The sequence below is a fragment of the Furipterus horrens genome, unplaced genomic scaffold (assembly GCF_987537825.1).
Source record: "Furipterus horrens unplaced genomic scaffold, mFurHor1.1.pri manual_scaffold_1, whole genome shotgun sequence".
Classification (NCBI taxonomy): Eukaryota; Metazoa; Chordata; class Mammalia; order Chiroptera; family Furipteridae; genus Furipterus; species Furipterus horrens.
Window position 1 is genome coordinate 201,135,181 of NW_028327171.1, and position 16,239 is coordinate 201,151,419.

General features: G+C 36.7%; 1 protein-coding gene across 1 annotated transcript in view; it reads right to left on the bottom strand.

Annotated features, from left to right (window-relative positions):
• Positions 1-547: 547 nt before the first annotated feature.
• BARD1 (BRCA1 associated RING domain 1) overlaps positions 548-16,239 on the bottom strand; it is a 66,144-nt gene continuing 50,452 nt past the window's right edge. The window contains exons 8-11 of the mRNA XM_090283402.1: positions 11,551-11,683; positions 10,929-11,021; positions 2,386-2,483; positions 548-1,363 (exon numbers count right to left, since the gene is read on the bottom strand). Coding sequence (XP_090139528.1) covers positions 1,031-1,363; positions 2,386-2,483; positions 10,929-11,021; positions 11,551-11,683 — 657 coding nt within the window. The 3' untranslated portion in view covers positions 548-1,030. The remainder of the gene's footprint in view (positions 1,364-2,385; positions 2,484-10,928; positions 11,022-11,550; positions 11,684-16,239) is intronic.

Sequence of the window (16,239 nt, forward strand, 5' to 3'; positions counted from 1 at the left end):
TGTTCCCACTCCTACCACCAGACTTACTGTTATGGTCTTCTGTATCATCTGCATAAATTCTGTTCTAAATCAAATAATCCCCAACTTCTGCATCCAAAGCAAATTAAAAATTAAAGACAAAACAAAAAAACCTTTATGAAGGAAGAAATTAAGACCTTTAAAAAATTACTTTAGCAATAGTAAGCAAAGTTTACCAGAAAAAGACTGCTTCCTAATTTAATTTACATATTAACATCTGATTAACAACTTGCTAGTCTGGTGAGATCTAAGAAATACAGACACTGAAATATGTTAAGAGAAAATGCTTGAAGTGTGTGTTCATATAGGTAAATATAGCAGCACATTGATAGTTAACAATAAGCAAGCATTTACAATAAAAACATGTGCCATGAACCAATGTTGATTTTCACCACCAAAGAACAATTAATGTTAAGGTTCAAATCATGATTTCCTGATAAAGAGGCAAGATAATAATAAGAGATAAAAATGAAGGTACAGACATCCACGTCAATTATAAAAATACTAAATAAACACAATGTAAAATGAATGCAAATGTAGAGAGAAGAATTTATCACCTATGGTAACATATGTAGGCCAGGTACTCTCTTTTCATTACAATAAAGCCACAATAAATTATTTGACAACATTCTTTGTTTACTAAAGGATGGCAAGTATTTCTGCTGGTGGCAGGTATGGATTATTTCATCAAAAAATATTACAAGGCTGAGGCATTAATGATACCACTTGTACATCAACCAATAGTTCTGATACCCTCTCATTAATCTTTGATAGTTGATCATTTGGGTAGAAAGACATGATGAATCAAAACATATGTCAGTTTTAAACAGAAAATCCTTCAGTGCAATTTCAGCATCCAAACAGTAAACAAAGAATAAATTCCTAATCTGACATAAGATTTTTTTTAATTCAAAGAAAAAATATATGAACGAGTCTACCTATTTATAAAAATGTGAAGGATCAAAACAGTGAAGAGTATATTCAATTTGAAATGTTCATCTGATAATAGTATTCAGCTGTCAAGAGGGAGCAACTCAAAAGATACAACACAGTCTATAAACCAGCTGGACGGAGCCATCCAGACTTTGCCCTGCCGGGGCCTCTCTGGGGGGTGAGTGGACAAATCCTCGTAGATGATATACTGGGTGCAGAAGCGCTGATCAGAGTCTGGTTCGGCATGGTACGCGACTGTATTGATAGTCTGAGTCACATCACTGTCTGGCTTGGGCTTCCTACTGAGGATCTGGCCCCCAGCTGCAGTGACGAGCTTCATAAGGTTGTCCTTCGGATGGTGTCTGAAGATTCCTCCAAAATAGAAGTAGCATCCATCAAACAGCTTTGGCAGCTAAAATAAAATTTAAAAAAAATTTTTTTAATTTTTGAAAATCTTATTAAAAGCAGATCAAAATATTTTAAAACCCGGAATAAAAATTAGGGAATTAAACATAGTCATGGCAGTTAAGCAGTTGCTTAAGATGGTGTCGGGACAAGGTGGATTCAACACTCCTAGTTATAATGTTTTTTCCTAAGACTCAGTCAACCTTCTCAAGTACTTCTGACTCTACTCAGTTTTTAGGTGTGTTTTGCATAAAACAAAAGAAGTAAACAAAAACCATTCATCAAACTTCTCGTATCAGAAAATTTATTCATATTTGGTGGGGCTTAAAGTTAAAGGCCAAGGGTTCCTGGGTATTTGAAATACGCTTCAGGGACTCGGACTAAACTTGGATGGTAAGAGCAGCATCCCTTCCACGATGTCCTCTAATTCCGCCCGTCCAATTCAGGTTCCTGTACTTTACCAGCAGCAGACCTCCAGGGCAGCGGCGGTGCCGGTGTGGCCTGCAGAGGTGTGTTCCCTGGGCACATTACATTATGAAGCCATGGCTAAGGATCAAATGAGCTATGAAGCACACTTCTGTGTACTCTAAGAAAAAAAAAGGTTTCAGACTCCCCTTGTCTGAAGACTTTTCTTTGTCGTTTCTAACAGACACCCACAGGACACCGGAGTGTTCTCCGTTACGACTGCAGTCTACGGCAATGAAGACCTACGGTTACTAAACCCGAGCAGCAGCTCTAGGTCTGCTTTCAAGATACTTCCTGCGTCTGCAGCTCACCGCAGATTCTGGAAGGTTTATGGGAACATTCAAGATGCCAAAAACCCATTAACAGTATGAAATTATTGCCTTCTGGATTTTACTGCTCATCGTGATCATCTCTCAGAATCAAGGGCTTGAATAAGTACAATTAAAATTTTAATCAGTCACCTGTACTTGCGGAAAGGGCAGGAGAAGTCTTTCATGATGGTGATAATAATATTCAGATAGAATAAGAACAAGAAAAATGAAAATAGTGGCAAAAGAGAAATACCAGCTGTTCTCTGTTGAGCCTGCTTCTCTGTGGTCCTCCAGGAATCTCAAACTTTTCTTCCTGTTCACATTCTTTGCTTTGTAGACATGCTTTCACCCCTGACAAAAAAGAAGAAAAGCAAAATAAATCCCAAGTGGGCACCACTTCTTTCTCATTGAAAGTAAGCATTTACCTAAGTGATTTTTCTTCTTTATAAGAAGTATTTCAAAATAGTAATAGAAACCTTAGGTCGAAACAAATGTAATAAAATGGGCTTTCCAAATAAAGAAAATATAAGAAATCTCTCCTCAGAGGACTGAGCAATGAAGTAGTACTGAACACTGACAAACCTGTTTCCCTTCTGAAAAAGTAAAATCAATACACAATTTCACAAATAAAAATCTAAATTATCAAAATGAAGGTGAGTAAAAAGTCCCTCATTCAGTTCAGCCCGCAGTGACCTGAACTTGAATGTTTATCACCTGCATGCTCCTTTTCACAATCACGTCAAGTCTCCTGCAAGACTACAAGCAATCCGCGGTGAAGGGAAATGCTCTGGTCCAGAGCACCTAGCTCAGCCGGCCACACCACAGGGCTCCACAGTATTGTTAAATAACCAATAGGCAGAGCCTAAGGCACGTTTGGGGTTTGACAGGTGCACACTGAAGTCACCACTCTAGAGATGACTTGGTGAATATCTCCAGTGCTTTAGAGCTGCTGCAACTGAGATGTTCAAAGATGCTGCTTACCACACTAACGTCAGATTTTAATAACTCAATACTGCATCGCTCCAAAAGCAGAGCTTTGTCAGGAGACTAAATTTTGTCTTGACTTGGGGCACATTCATATTCCACACAAACCCTGGCCTGTCTATGATCCCCTATCACGTGATTCTTAGCTTGTCAGTTTTGCCTGGGCTTTGCTGCCCCTTTCCTCCAAAGTTTTTAGTACAAGAATCACAGTTAGCCAAGTCTGCTATGCTGAACCCATTCTTCTAAATCTTATTCTTCTCACTAATTTATCATAAACAGCACGGTTCTATGAAAATTGTTGTTTTTATGTAGTAAAAATTATACTTTACAAATATTATAATTTTTAATAATTGCTCATTTAGTAAAAAAACTATCTTTCTAATGAAGCTAGTAATAAAACAATAACTTTACTGTGTACTGAAAATCAGTGTCAACATTTTTGACTAGGTCGAAGTATCCTACCAGAAACATCGCTAGTGTGTACACATTACATCATACACTATTTCCACATGAAACACCAACCCCAAAAGGCATTAGCAACCTAGCTTAATCACTAATGTACATCAAACTCATCATTTTATATGTAAACTATTACTTCTACGTTTCATCATCAAGCATGGAGCCCTCTTTCTAAACCTCCTTTCCTAATGATATTTGCAGAATACTTGCAACATAATCTTTAGACAAATGACTAGGCCAGCCTATAAAGCTAAGGACTTAACACTGAACGCTCCTATGGTATCTACGGTAACGAGTGAGTGGCTCATGTCTAACCACAGAAGTATATAAACGGGCTATGCTTATGCTTGTTGCTTATCCCTCATGGCTTCATTTACGTAGTGTCCAAAAACCATAGTAAAGTGTTAGCTATTCACCCCGGTACTGTGCTGACTTTAGTCACCCAACAGAAGGCAGCCTTAACAGATACGACAAGCATGCGATAAGCAAGGCATCAAGAAAAGGGGACGGCAGGTGCCAAGGGGGCAGGCGGCGCTTCCCCAGGTGGACGCCAGTGCCCGCCTTGTGTGGCTATGCTGCATGGTGTAAACTGCCAGCTTTACAGCGCCTGTGCAGTGAATTTCGGTCAAGGAAGAAAACCCGTGCTTAATTACGGAGCTGAATGAAGAACACCTTCCTCAGATATTCTCTTATTCTGAGTCACCAGGTGCCAACTCTCTAGGCCACCTAATATCGACTAAAGAAGAAAATACAGCGTGTTTTTTTCCCTCTGAAAACAAAGTGCTCTGTTAGAATTACTGTCATAACATAGGAAACATCAAGAATTTCTTAAAAGCTAAGGATGGCAACTAGTCCAAGTGTTGCAATGGTGTCTACAAAGGCCAATCAGATTGCACGCCCCTGTGAGGAGCCTGGGGCTAACTGGTAGGAAGTGCAGGGACAGCAACGAATGGGAAAACACAAATCATACGTAAAGACACAGAGATAAAATGGGTCTGCTGGACATAACCGCATGAATTGTTTGCTCTGGCCCTTTGCCACGCTGAAACTCCTGATGCTGCATCTAATCAGCCTCTTCCTCTCACAGGAATCTTGAGTCCTAAGAGATTTAAGCAACTTTCTCCGTGACACAACTGAGATGAGAACTCATATATCCAGTTTAAAAACCTTTATTCTTCTTTAATCTTTTATTTTATTTTATTTTTTTAAAAACTATCTTATGAAATGCCAGGCATCCTCTGTTTAGAGTTAACATATTGTGACTCTCTTACAATAAGTCACACAATCACTTAATGAATGAGTAATAAATGAATAATTTTTAAGAGATTAGCCAACGAGGATATGAAATGGCAGAAACACTGGCTACCTAGGGAAGGAGGTGTGGGAGAACATACACTAGGCTCTGTCGTCAGCAGACAAAAGAAGTGAGTTTATTTAACCTAACTACTGGCAAAGCTGACACTCTAATTTGAACCGTGGGAGTTCCAGAATGAAGATGTACCGCACAGTAGACATTTATGATAATTACAAACTCATACCAACTTCCTAGTGAACCTCTTTTGAGATAAACTGTACTGATGACTAAGTAAATAGGAAATAAGAATGAAATAATATAAAATAAACTTTCAGCAATTTAAATGTTGATACATTAACATCACTGAGGAAACGGAAGAATCTCCCAGCCAAAGGCTTAAATAACAGGTTTATATTTTAAGGTTTTATTGACTCAATAAAAGTTAACCTGCAACAAGAACACTTAAGCCTAATTTCCATGTTAAACAAAATATCAGAACTTTCCCAACATTCCTGCTCATAAACTCATCTAAAGTATGATGTATACCATAACACACATAAAGATTTTAAAACAGGTTATTGTTCATCAATAAAGATACTTTTAAAAACTTAACCAAATTATATTTTATAGTCATGTACTTAACAAAGTCCATATTCTTCCATCATCTGCCACTAAACTTGTTTAGCACAAAGGTAAACTGTTCTTTTTTGAAGAAGGAAGCATATGCCAGACTACCTATTAGCTTTCTCAGCTATTAATTTCCAAACTGGAATGACTTTACATGAATAAACTATGTTATTTATGTAGACACAGATTTCTGCATATACCAAAATGATACACTTTAAAATGTGTCAAGCCACTATCCTTATAAAATATGCTCTACATCCTTTCTTACTTTTTACATGTTTCAATATATTTTAAATTTTGACTAAAGCTATCATTTTGCAGAAATAGAGGAATAAATTACTCATTAAAACTGAGATTCTTTTAGCCCAGATGTATTCCTGATCATGTCTACCATTTCAGGTAAGCTTTCCTTTGGCTCTGATTGCATTACTTTTTTACATATATAGATAAGTAGCCCCATTCCTTAAGTACTGCTTAACTCAAAGTTATTAACTCAAAGTTACTAAGGTAGCTCTGGCTACCTAAGCAAAACCTAGAATCTTTGCATGCTAAAGCATTTATGAATTCTGGGTTACCATATATTTTTTTCAAGAAAGAAGTCTGTAATATACAGAAAGGCATTCCTTTATTCTAAATCTCTAGTAGCTATTCTTACCTCCTACCTCACAAATGCATATATATCTATAGATGTGTATTTTCATTTTAGCTGCATGAACCAGTGGTCTATATTAAGCTTGGTGACTTTTCATCATTTCAGAAGGCAAGAAGATTCATACAAATGAGAAGGAGTGGAAAAAAGGGGATTCCTGAATCCACTGCTACGCCCAAATGATTACAGAACAATGGAGACAGAATAAAGCTTCCACATGAAGATCTGTTAAATGTACAAAGGGGGAAATCACCCCTCTACGACAGGCCAAAGAATTTGCTCACCCCTTTCAAAAGCTAGAGCAGTAAAGAAATCCATTATTTTAAAGAATCATTCCTCTTCTGCAGCCACTGTAAGAAGTAAAATGAAAGCTAAATGCCCCATTCATGCCATCATAAGCATCTAGTTTTATAACTGAAATAGCACTGAAAAATCACAATTAAGTACTACTCCCAATTAACACCAGATGTCCTAAAAACAATTAAAATACAGAATACGACATCACTCTATGTCAAATGCAAAAGTCTTAATAAATATGTCATTAGATCTAAAACAGGCACGTAACTTAAGGCAACCGCATATTAGAGAAAAATTGAAGAATTTCCCTCTGATTCTATTAAAAAACAATACCCACGTTATAAAAACAAAATAATTTATTTTTTAAATGCTTTTATATTAGGCTTTTTTGTCAAATAGGATATGAGATGACTGAACTTTAGAAAAAAGAAAATCACTAGAGGAAATAGTTTAAACCCATGACATAAAAAAAAAAAAAAAGGAAAACTTACATTCACATCAATTTTTGAAAAACTGGGTGGCAAGAAAAAGAGGAAATAAACCCATTATTATGAAATTCCACAGTAAAGAGTGAAAGAACAATGAAATAAAGGTTAAAATGGTAAAATAAGAGCTACATACTCTAATTATGCCAGCATAAATATCTAGATTTGGGATATCACAGAAAACTGTCACAGATCATTAGATTTTGTGATTCCACATAAATACTATTTAACAACTGGTTATTTCTGAATACATTTAAGTCAGTATTTTAATTATAAACATATTTATATGTAAAAACATTTCTTCACATGACACTATATTCTATTTATTTTACTTAATGCATATTAAGAAACAAGTCAAATTCTATGATATTATGAGTAATAATATCAAAATAATTCTCTTTACAGATGTGGCTAAAGACAAAACTCAGTCTAATGACCAAAATTGTTTTTAGTAAAATAATTTTAAAATTTATTCAAGAGTACTGCATGGGAAAAGGGGTGGGCAGAAGTGGAAGAAGGTATAGGTAGGATAAATGGTAATGGAAAAAAATAAAACAAAAAATAATTTTAAAAAGCTCATACAGTCATAAATTTAAAGTTCAAATGTTTATGTAAGAATATGTATTTTTATTAGGACAATCACCATAACAAAATGTATCTGCAAGGTCTGCATAACATGTACCAGAAATCTGGTCTATCAGATTGAAGGTTCTGATTTCCCTGACTGAGACTGAAGCACTTACCTATGCAATTACTCTCCGGAAAAGACTAAGAAGATATTGTTATCAGAACTTGAGCAGTTGAATTTCCTCCTAGAGAATTTCATTTAATAGACACACTGTTTCTTAAACTGTTATAAATAAACAGGCACCTACTTACTAATCCACCACTGTTTTCTTTTGATTATTTCTTTGCTGTATGCATTCCACATTTATATATTTTTAAAGATATAATTGTTTGATACATTTTGAAACTAAAATAAGTTTTTATAATACTTCAATCTTAATAATCATATAAAATACCAATTTTTTCAGAGAATATGTTTAAGCATTCCAAAATTTTCTTAATTCCCTCACATTTAGGCCATTCTCCCTACTTCTTGCAATTAGAAATAACACCACAAATAGTCTTTTTTTTTTTTTTTTTAATCTATCTTGCTTGCTTAGGGTAAATTCTGAGAAGGGAAATTGTTAGATCAAAGGATGTTAATTTCTCTTTGGACTCTGTATTAGAAAATATGGGGATATAAACTTCAATAAGAGATTCCATCCATCCTTTAACCTAAAAGAACCACTGATATTAGAATATGATATTCACTACTGTGAGAATCATCGAATAGCACACCATTAAGTCAGCTTGAGTCCATCAGTGATTCTATAAAAATGACATGGTCAAGCCATTAAATTGACAAAAACTTCCATTTCTTGAAGAAGGCAGATTTTATGTACATGAATCATGTAGCCTGTATACGTAACCAAATGCAAGTTCAGCATATTCACAAGAACTATACACTCAAAGTTAAGTGGTAAATGCCATAACATTCAAAATCTCACATGGCTTCTTTATAACTGAGACTTTATTATTATGAAAACCCATTCCTTCCTATAACCACAGGCAAGATTTCTGGCAGAGATTTAATACAAAAGCATCTATAATCATGAAACCACTTTAAATCAATTTTTTAAACATTGAGACCCAGTAAGACGTGCCACAGATTTAGAAAGGAAAAGTTTCAGAAATAGGAGTAAGACAAAAAGGAAAACTTTTTTTCCAATGTAAATCGTTAGTCCAATTCTTACACTTTTTAAGCTGGTCGTGACGGGGAAGACGGGGAGAGACTAATAATAGACCTGTGAGAACAGAGAATGTGCCTTGCTGCTCACAGCCCCTTAGCTGGATATGGACACATCAGGGGATACTAGCATCACAAGAGAAGAAGCAGCTACATTTAAAAACGATGTGAATACCAATTGCTAAAAGAAAACAGTTTTACAAACCAAATCAACTTCAAAATACAAAATTAAATAAAAAATATAATTAAGATCTTAATAAATCAAGCATATCTACCATAAAACCTTCAAAGCACAAAGCCATAAAAACAAAGTTTTTTTAAACATATTCTGATCTGATATTTGCTTCTTAAAAAGTTTCATCAGAAACATACACTTTTTTCTTTAACTGTTTAATGTGAAATAATTATAGATTCACAGAAAGTTGAAAAACATACAGGGCAGTCCCATCCACCTTCGTCCAGGGGCCGAAGTTAACCTCTTATACAACTATAGCACAATATCCAAAGCAAGAATTTGACATCCACAATCCAACAGCACATTTTAGTTATACATGCATTAGTGTATGTATATACACGTGGTATGTAAGCCCTGGCTGGTTTGGCTCAGTGGATTGAGCGTCGGCCTGCGAGCTAAGTGTCGCTGGTTCGATCTTCCAGTCAGGGCACATCAGAGAAGGAAAACTCTGACTCCAAAAAAAAAAAAACCTCCGCTGCCTTGCGGCATACCTCTTCAGGGGAAAGGCTAAGGGAGTAAACCCCGACAGAAAATCCGGAGCCGGAGTCCCTAAGGCGGTTTGACGTTGTAGTCAACACCGGCAACTCCTGCGGCGCACCTGAAGCCAAGCTGTATTGACTCCGTCTTTCCCTTGGACCCTTCAGCTGCGAAGAGAGGGGGGGTCTGCTGCATGGGCAACAGCAGACCCTCCATATCACCCTGCCCAGGCTCTGTAGCTTCAGCTTCTCTGGAGAGGACACTCCAGCGTCATCGCAAGATGTCGATTCAACACGGGAGGAGACAGATGCCGTGTCACTCCCGAGTCGGACTGCACAGCCATTCTCGGCGGTGCAGATAGACTCTTAAGAAGCTACACCATCGTCTCTCGAGACGGACGGCTGCCGATACACGTAGTATGTGTGGGGTGTGTGTGTAGATCTACAATTTAATTACTTGTGTAGCCTTGTGAAAGGTAAACACTACTAGGATCAAGATAGTAAACCGTATCATCATAAGACCCTCTTGTAACACCTTTCCATCACTATTCTCTTTTTAATTTATTTTTATTGTATTTTTTCCATTACTATTTGTCCCCCTTATACTCCGCACCCCCATACTCACCACACTGTTGTCCATGTCCCTGAGCCCTTTTCCTTTTTGTTTGATCCTTCCAACCCCTAAGCCCCGCCCCCAGAGCTGCCAGCCTGCTCTGAGTCTGTCGCTATCACCATTCTTTTCTAAGCCACTGGTTGACAAAAACGGTCAATCCATTGTCGTATTTTAGCAACTGTAACAAAAGTAGATAATTTTGCTATTGAGTAGAAAACAACCCTGTATGAGTTTTCTTTTTTTTGTCTTTAAGTCCTAAGTGAATCAAGGTTAAGATCGCAAACAAGAGTCGGGAAGGTGAAAGGGAGCTGCGATGGTGGCGGCGGACTACCAGCAAGAGGTGGGTAGCGGGGCGTACATTTTCAGAGATTTACATAGTCGCTGGTACTGTTGCCCCAAATCAGGCAGGACAAGCTGTCTGCATTTCCCAGCAGCTTCCCTAAAACACGCCACATTAGCAAAGAAAGCAAAAGGGTGTTTACATAAAAGCTTTTAGAAATCAGAGAGAGAAAGCAATAAACTACTTTCATTTCATAGTAACATATGTAAAACATTCATTTATTAAATTAAACTTATCATTTGATACTAATATGGATTGTGTGGCCTTAGAAGTCTACTATATAATCCATTTATGCTTTATTAAAATAGTTCGTATTGTAGGGAAAAAAAAAGAAGACTTCAAAACCAGAACATATCTGTGGCCATTTACCAAGAACATCAAAATGATACCAGTAATATGACAAGCTTTTGCCAAATGAAGTGGCTAACTGCAGGTAAGAAAAAATGAGTGTAAGTTCCTGAAATAATTATTGGCAATAGTGAACTATAAAAAATGAAATTAGTCTACTTAATCCATTTTGTAATTCCCCCTAATCCAACACTTACATTCAAATTTTAGGATCCAGCATCCATTGAGAATCCCAAGCATACATTTTAGGGTACTTTCAACTGTATCACCAGGAACAATGACATGAGTTACTAGAATACAAAAAAGCAATAAAAGAAACAGAGATATAAACCAAAACAATACTTTAACCAGTCTGCATTTTATAACCAGTCTACACTTTATAAACTTTTATCTGAATTTTCCTCAAAAGCAGTTTTTATACTTAGGTATAAAGCTTATTTTAATATCATTCTCTAGCCTGGCCACCAACATGAAAAATCAGATCATAAAACAAATATCTTAAAACCACATTAGCATAAACCATTCTTTCCTTTATTTTCAAGTTAAAACTCAGGAATTAAAGCATTTACATTCACTACCATTTACTTGTCATTAGCAAAGTCATAAATTTGCTCTTCTACAATATTGTTCTGTCCTAAACCAAGGGCAGAGCTTTAAACTTTACACTTCCTAACCAAATTAAGCCTATAAGTAGTATATAACAACAGAAATATTTTAGATTACAAGATTCAAAGTATACAGACACTTCCCAATGGAGCTCTTCAAAGGAATTACCTATTTAAAATTATTTTCTACCAAAAATAAATAAATAATCCTCACCTGTACTGTCAAACTCAGCACATTTTTTAACCTTAAGAATTGCTGCAAGCTCACTGAGCATTTTCTGTTGTTCTGAAGAAAGCCCACTGCCTATGAGTACAAGGGGTCCATCCCTACGCTGACCAGCATTCACCTGTTAACAAAAAAGGAAATGCCACAGTGTTAAAACAATTTAAAGACCGGATGAAGATATTCAACTGACCCTTGCTTGATGTAAGCTCGAATTTCATTACTTAGCAACATCTACTAATTCCCAATAATTTCCACTGAATCATCACTCAAAATCTTAACGCTCAATTCATTTAAATAATTATTTTTCTTTCTCTTTACCCCAACCCCCGCCCCCCCAATCAAAACGTTACTTGGGATAGCTACATATACCCAGGGCTTCTTGTTTATTTGATTCTAAATTGGGTCTCTTTAATCACTTAAAATGATCAATTGCCGATCTCCTGTCCACTAACTATTTTAGTAGAGTTGAACTCGAACTTGGTCTACTTAGTTTAAACTGAGATTATGTGAAAATTTTTAAAAAACACTAAGATTTCCTGAACAGCACTGATATCAACGATAGAAATGAATTTTTAACATTGAAAGTTACCTTTCAAAACCAAGAAAATGAAAATAGACAAGAGAACACAAAAGTTAGATCAGATTCACCACAGTAATAAGTCAATGCAGCTCCTGAAAGGGAAAGATGTGCTCTATGAACAAAGACTAATATTTTTACTTCAATAGAAAGACTTAGCACTGTATTACAGGAGACAAAAAAGACAAAAATAAAGAGAAGTCAACAATGAACAGTATTAGAGATTAGAACTGAAAGATTCAAAATAATGAGATAGTATATTCAGTAGTAGCCTACAGAAATTTAATAAATGGAACTGGAATGAGAGCTGAAAGCTACCTGATTAAAAGAAAAAGCAATGACTGAGCAAAGAAGAAAAGAAAGGTAAATCAGCACTACTGAATTAAAGAACAGTAAGTCAAACATAGTACTGTAATTTTCAAATACAAGGCATATGGCCCTCCTACATGTGTGAATATGTGATGTACTGGACATCTGGGACCTCAAAGCTCCAAGGGACATGAGTGTCACACTGACAGTGTGACCACCCGAGTAGTTCAGCAACTAGATTAGAAAAAGTCGGTATTTATATACTCACTTCACCTGTCAGAGTAGTGACCCTTTATCTAGTCTGAAGACCTACAATATTACATCTAAATTCTTGGTTACATCTATAAGTAGACTGATCTCAATAATTCATTCACTCAAAATACATTAAATGAGAGTCTACTATGTGTTAAGTATATATGCAAACATTTTTAAAAAGATTTTCGTAAGTCTTTTTAAATTGCAATGTTCAGCACTTTTATTGCCCTAAGGTCAAGTTAGAAAGATATTTTTACTGGACATGCTATGCACATTACACATTTACATCACATTTCTGCCTATGCATCTTTCCTAGTCACTAAATTACAGCCTGATGTAACCATGTCTACACTAAACATTGTGAACACTCCGTAACAAGAAAATAGTTCAATGTACTTTATGGATTGTTCAATTACTATGCGATGGTTAATATTTGAAAAAATAGTATTTCAATAATTCTTGTCAGTTATACAAATAAGTGCAATAAAACAGCTCTAAATAGGACATATTACTTTTCAAGTTACATAACTCCACTTCAGCTAAATTAGCTCTCTACACAAAATACAAGAGTAAAAATTCTAAATACAGAATATGATACTATTTCTACCAACAGAAGGAATACAACAAAGTCGGTCAAGACTTTTCCTATCAGTTTTTAAATTTGTATTAAAAAAAAAAGAAACTGGCATTAATTTCCAACAGTTAAGAAATGCTATTTAAAAACACAAGCAAACATAAAGCAAACTGCTACCAAGGGCACATGTCTAACAAGGGGCAGAGGTAAGGGGAGGGGAGTCGGGGGGGGGGGGGCATCTGGCTGAATAAGCAAAAGTCTAAGAACCATAAGGTTCAAAAGACATTTAAAAAATATCCCAAGGGGTTCAATACCCTGATTAGATACTATGTACACTAGCATTAAACTCTTATTTAAAGGACAATTTGATACGGAACATTTTCTTAGATAAATTATTCTTAATTAGTGAGTTTATAAAAAAATAGGGTTTAAAAATATGAAAAGAAAAAGGATAAACATGCTGCTATAAGGGTTCACGGGCAGAGGAGTCACAAAAAGAACACTGCAAGCAGCTTTTTAAGTCTTTAGCTTAAAGTCTGCTTCTCTAATTTAAAAGTGCTTTCCAACAGCCATTAATCTTTACTCGAAACAAACAAAACCTCTAAATGGGAAGTAGAGGAACTCAAACCCCACCCACTCATGACCCCTTCCCTTCTGCGCCATGCTTCCTGAAGCAGCTGGCAGAATTGCTTAGAAGTCACTGATGTGAGGATGGCAAACTCAGCTACCAAGCAGCTGTGCTGGGTTCAGGGGCAAGCACCCATTACGAACGACCCTGCAGTCATCACTCACACACTCCACGTACACCTACGAGACACCGTTCTCACTGCAGGGGCTACTACAGTAAATAGAAGAGGCAAGTGCCTGCCCTCGGATAGTTTATATTCTAGTTGGGGAAGAAAAATCGACAAAATAACAATAAATCAGGTAAGATGGATTGGCAGGATGCAAGTTAGTGTATGTAGTGCAGAGATCTCTTTGGTGGGACTACAGTGGAGTCAGACCTGAAGAGCAAGGAGCCACGTGGAATCTGGTTCCCCACATTTGCCCCTGGCAGAGGCAAGAGCCAGCACCAAGGACCTGAAGGCGGGCATGTTTGGTGGATTCAAAAGACAGCAAGATGGCCATGTGGCTGAAAAAGCATGAGTGGCACCCGGTAGTGACTGCAGGAAGGCAAATCCCAGAGCTTAGATTTTAACACAACACATAAAGGAAAATCCCTTTCAGCTTAGAATCTGTTACCATTCATTTTCTTTTCCTTAGTCAAATATCACCTATAAAGGTAATAAGTAATGATATTCACTGGTCATGTCCGTGTGACATGCAAAAAGTATAGGTTTCCTACATTTAATAAAACCACAACAGGACCTGGATAGTTGAATTGGGAGGAAGATAATCACTTTGCTCTTCTCTCAAGGGCATTAATATCCTCAGATTCCAAGAATACCATAAAGATATCTTTACTTTTGACACATTTAAAATAATCTTTCTCCAGCTTTTACATAAAAGGAATGCTGGCAAGTGACAACTTAGTTATACTATGTTCTGCCAGAAGAGTTCAAGTTCAACTGAATAAAGTAAGTGCCAATTTACAGTGGTTAAGTATGCTGAGAATGAATGAATACTGACCTAAGATTTCAGTAATCTGTGTTCTAACTGATCCAGTAAAAAATAAATAAAAAATGTTTTTATGGCTGATTAACCCTGGGCAAATAACAGCCTTTCTAGTCTCAACTTTCTCATTTCTAAAATGAGGGAATTAACCTGATTTCTAGGGTCTCTTCCAGTTCATTACCACTGCCCTTCCTAGACCAGAAGTTATTTCTAACAGTCGTAGGTGTCAACATACCCTTTTCTCTCATTCCCCCATCTGAGTAGTGACTGAATAGAGTCCACCATCCATCACTCCCTAAAAACCTGCTACCCTCCCCATCCCTCACCACTACCGCCACCTGTAGCTTCAGTCCTACCCATTGCACACCTGGGACCCACCACGACAGCCTCCTAGCAACCAGGCTCAGTCTTGTCCCAGTCCATAAAAAAATGCTAGGAGTGCCCCATTAACCGGGAAGCAGTCTAAACTCCTCTTCAGGAAATTAAAGGCCTTCCAGTCTGATCCCAACCTAGCTCTTCACTGTCAATTCCTCTTTAACACACCGTATGCTCCTCTCACACTAGACTCTAGTTTCTCAAATTTCCCTTTCTTTTTGCGTCCTTGTATCTGAGCTGCTGTTCTTTATATTGGGATCGCCATCCTCACTTCCTACACATTATAAGAATCCAAACCTTCAACTATGATGTGTGTCAAAAAGAAATTCTGTGAGGAATGACACATAAGGGCAATCTACTGGAAGGCTCTGGGAAAGGTTTTCATCCTTTTAATGCTGCCAACATTCTATAACTACTGGGGGTGGAGGGGTTAGTGAGGACAAAGCTGAGGACTGCGAAGTACAAAGACAGGAAGAGTCTAGGTGTCTATGGTGCAGCCACTTCACGGCTGAACTAACCGTGTGGAAAGCTATCCTATATTGGGATTATCTTTAAGCATTTGAGTGACAGTTTTCTGTTATTTGATGCTAACATTTCTTTTTTTTCAAAATTAAGATATAACTGACATATAAATTAATTAGCTTCAGGTGTACAACATGATTTGACATATGTATATATTGCAAAATGATCACCACAATAAGTGTAGTTAACATCCATCACCATACACAGTCACAATTTTTCTGCTCTTGTGATGAGAACTTTTAAGATCTACTCTTAACAACTTTTAATCTGTTCACTATATCCTAGACCTAATGTTTGGGGGGGACTGTTGTTTGCTGCTTTTCGATTCCACATTAAGTGAAATAATACAGTATTGTCTTTCTCTGTATATTTCACTTAGCATAATGCCCTCAATGCCCATCCACGTTGTCACAAATGGCAAGTTTCTTTTGTTTTTATGGCTGAAGAGTAT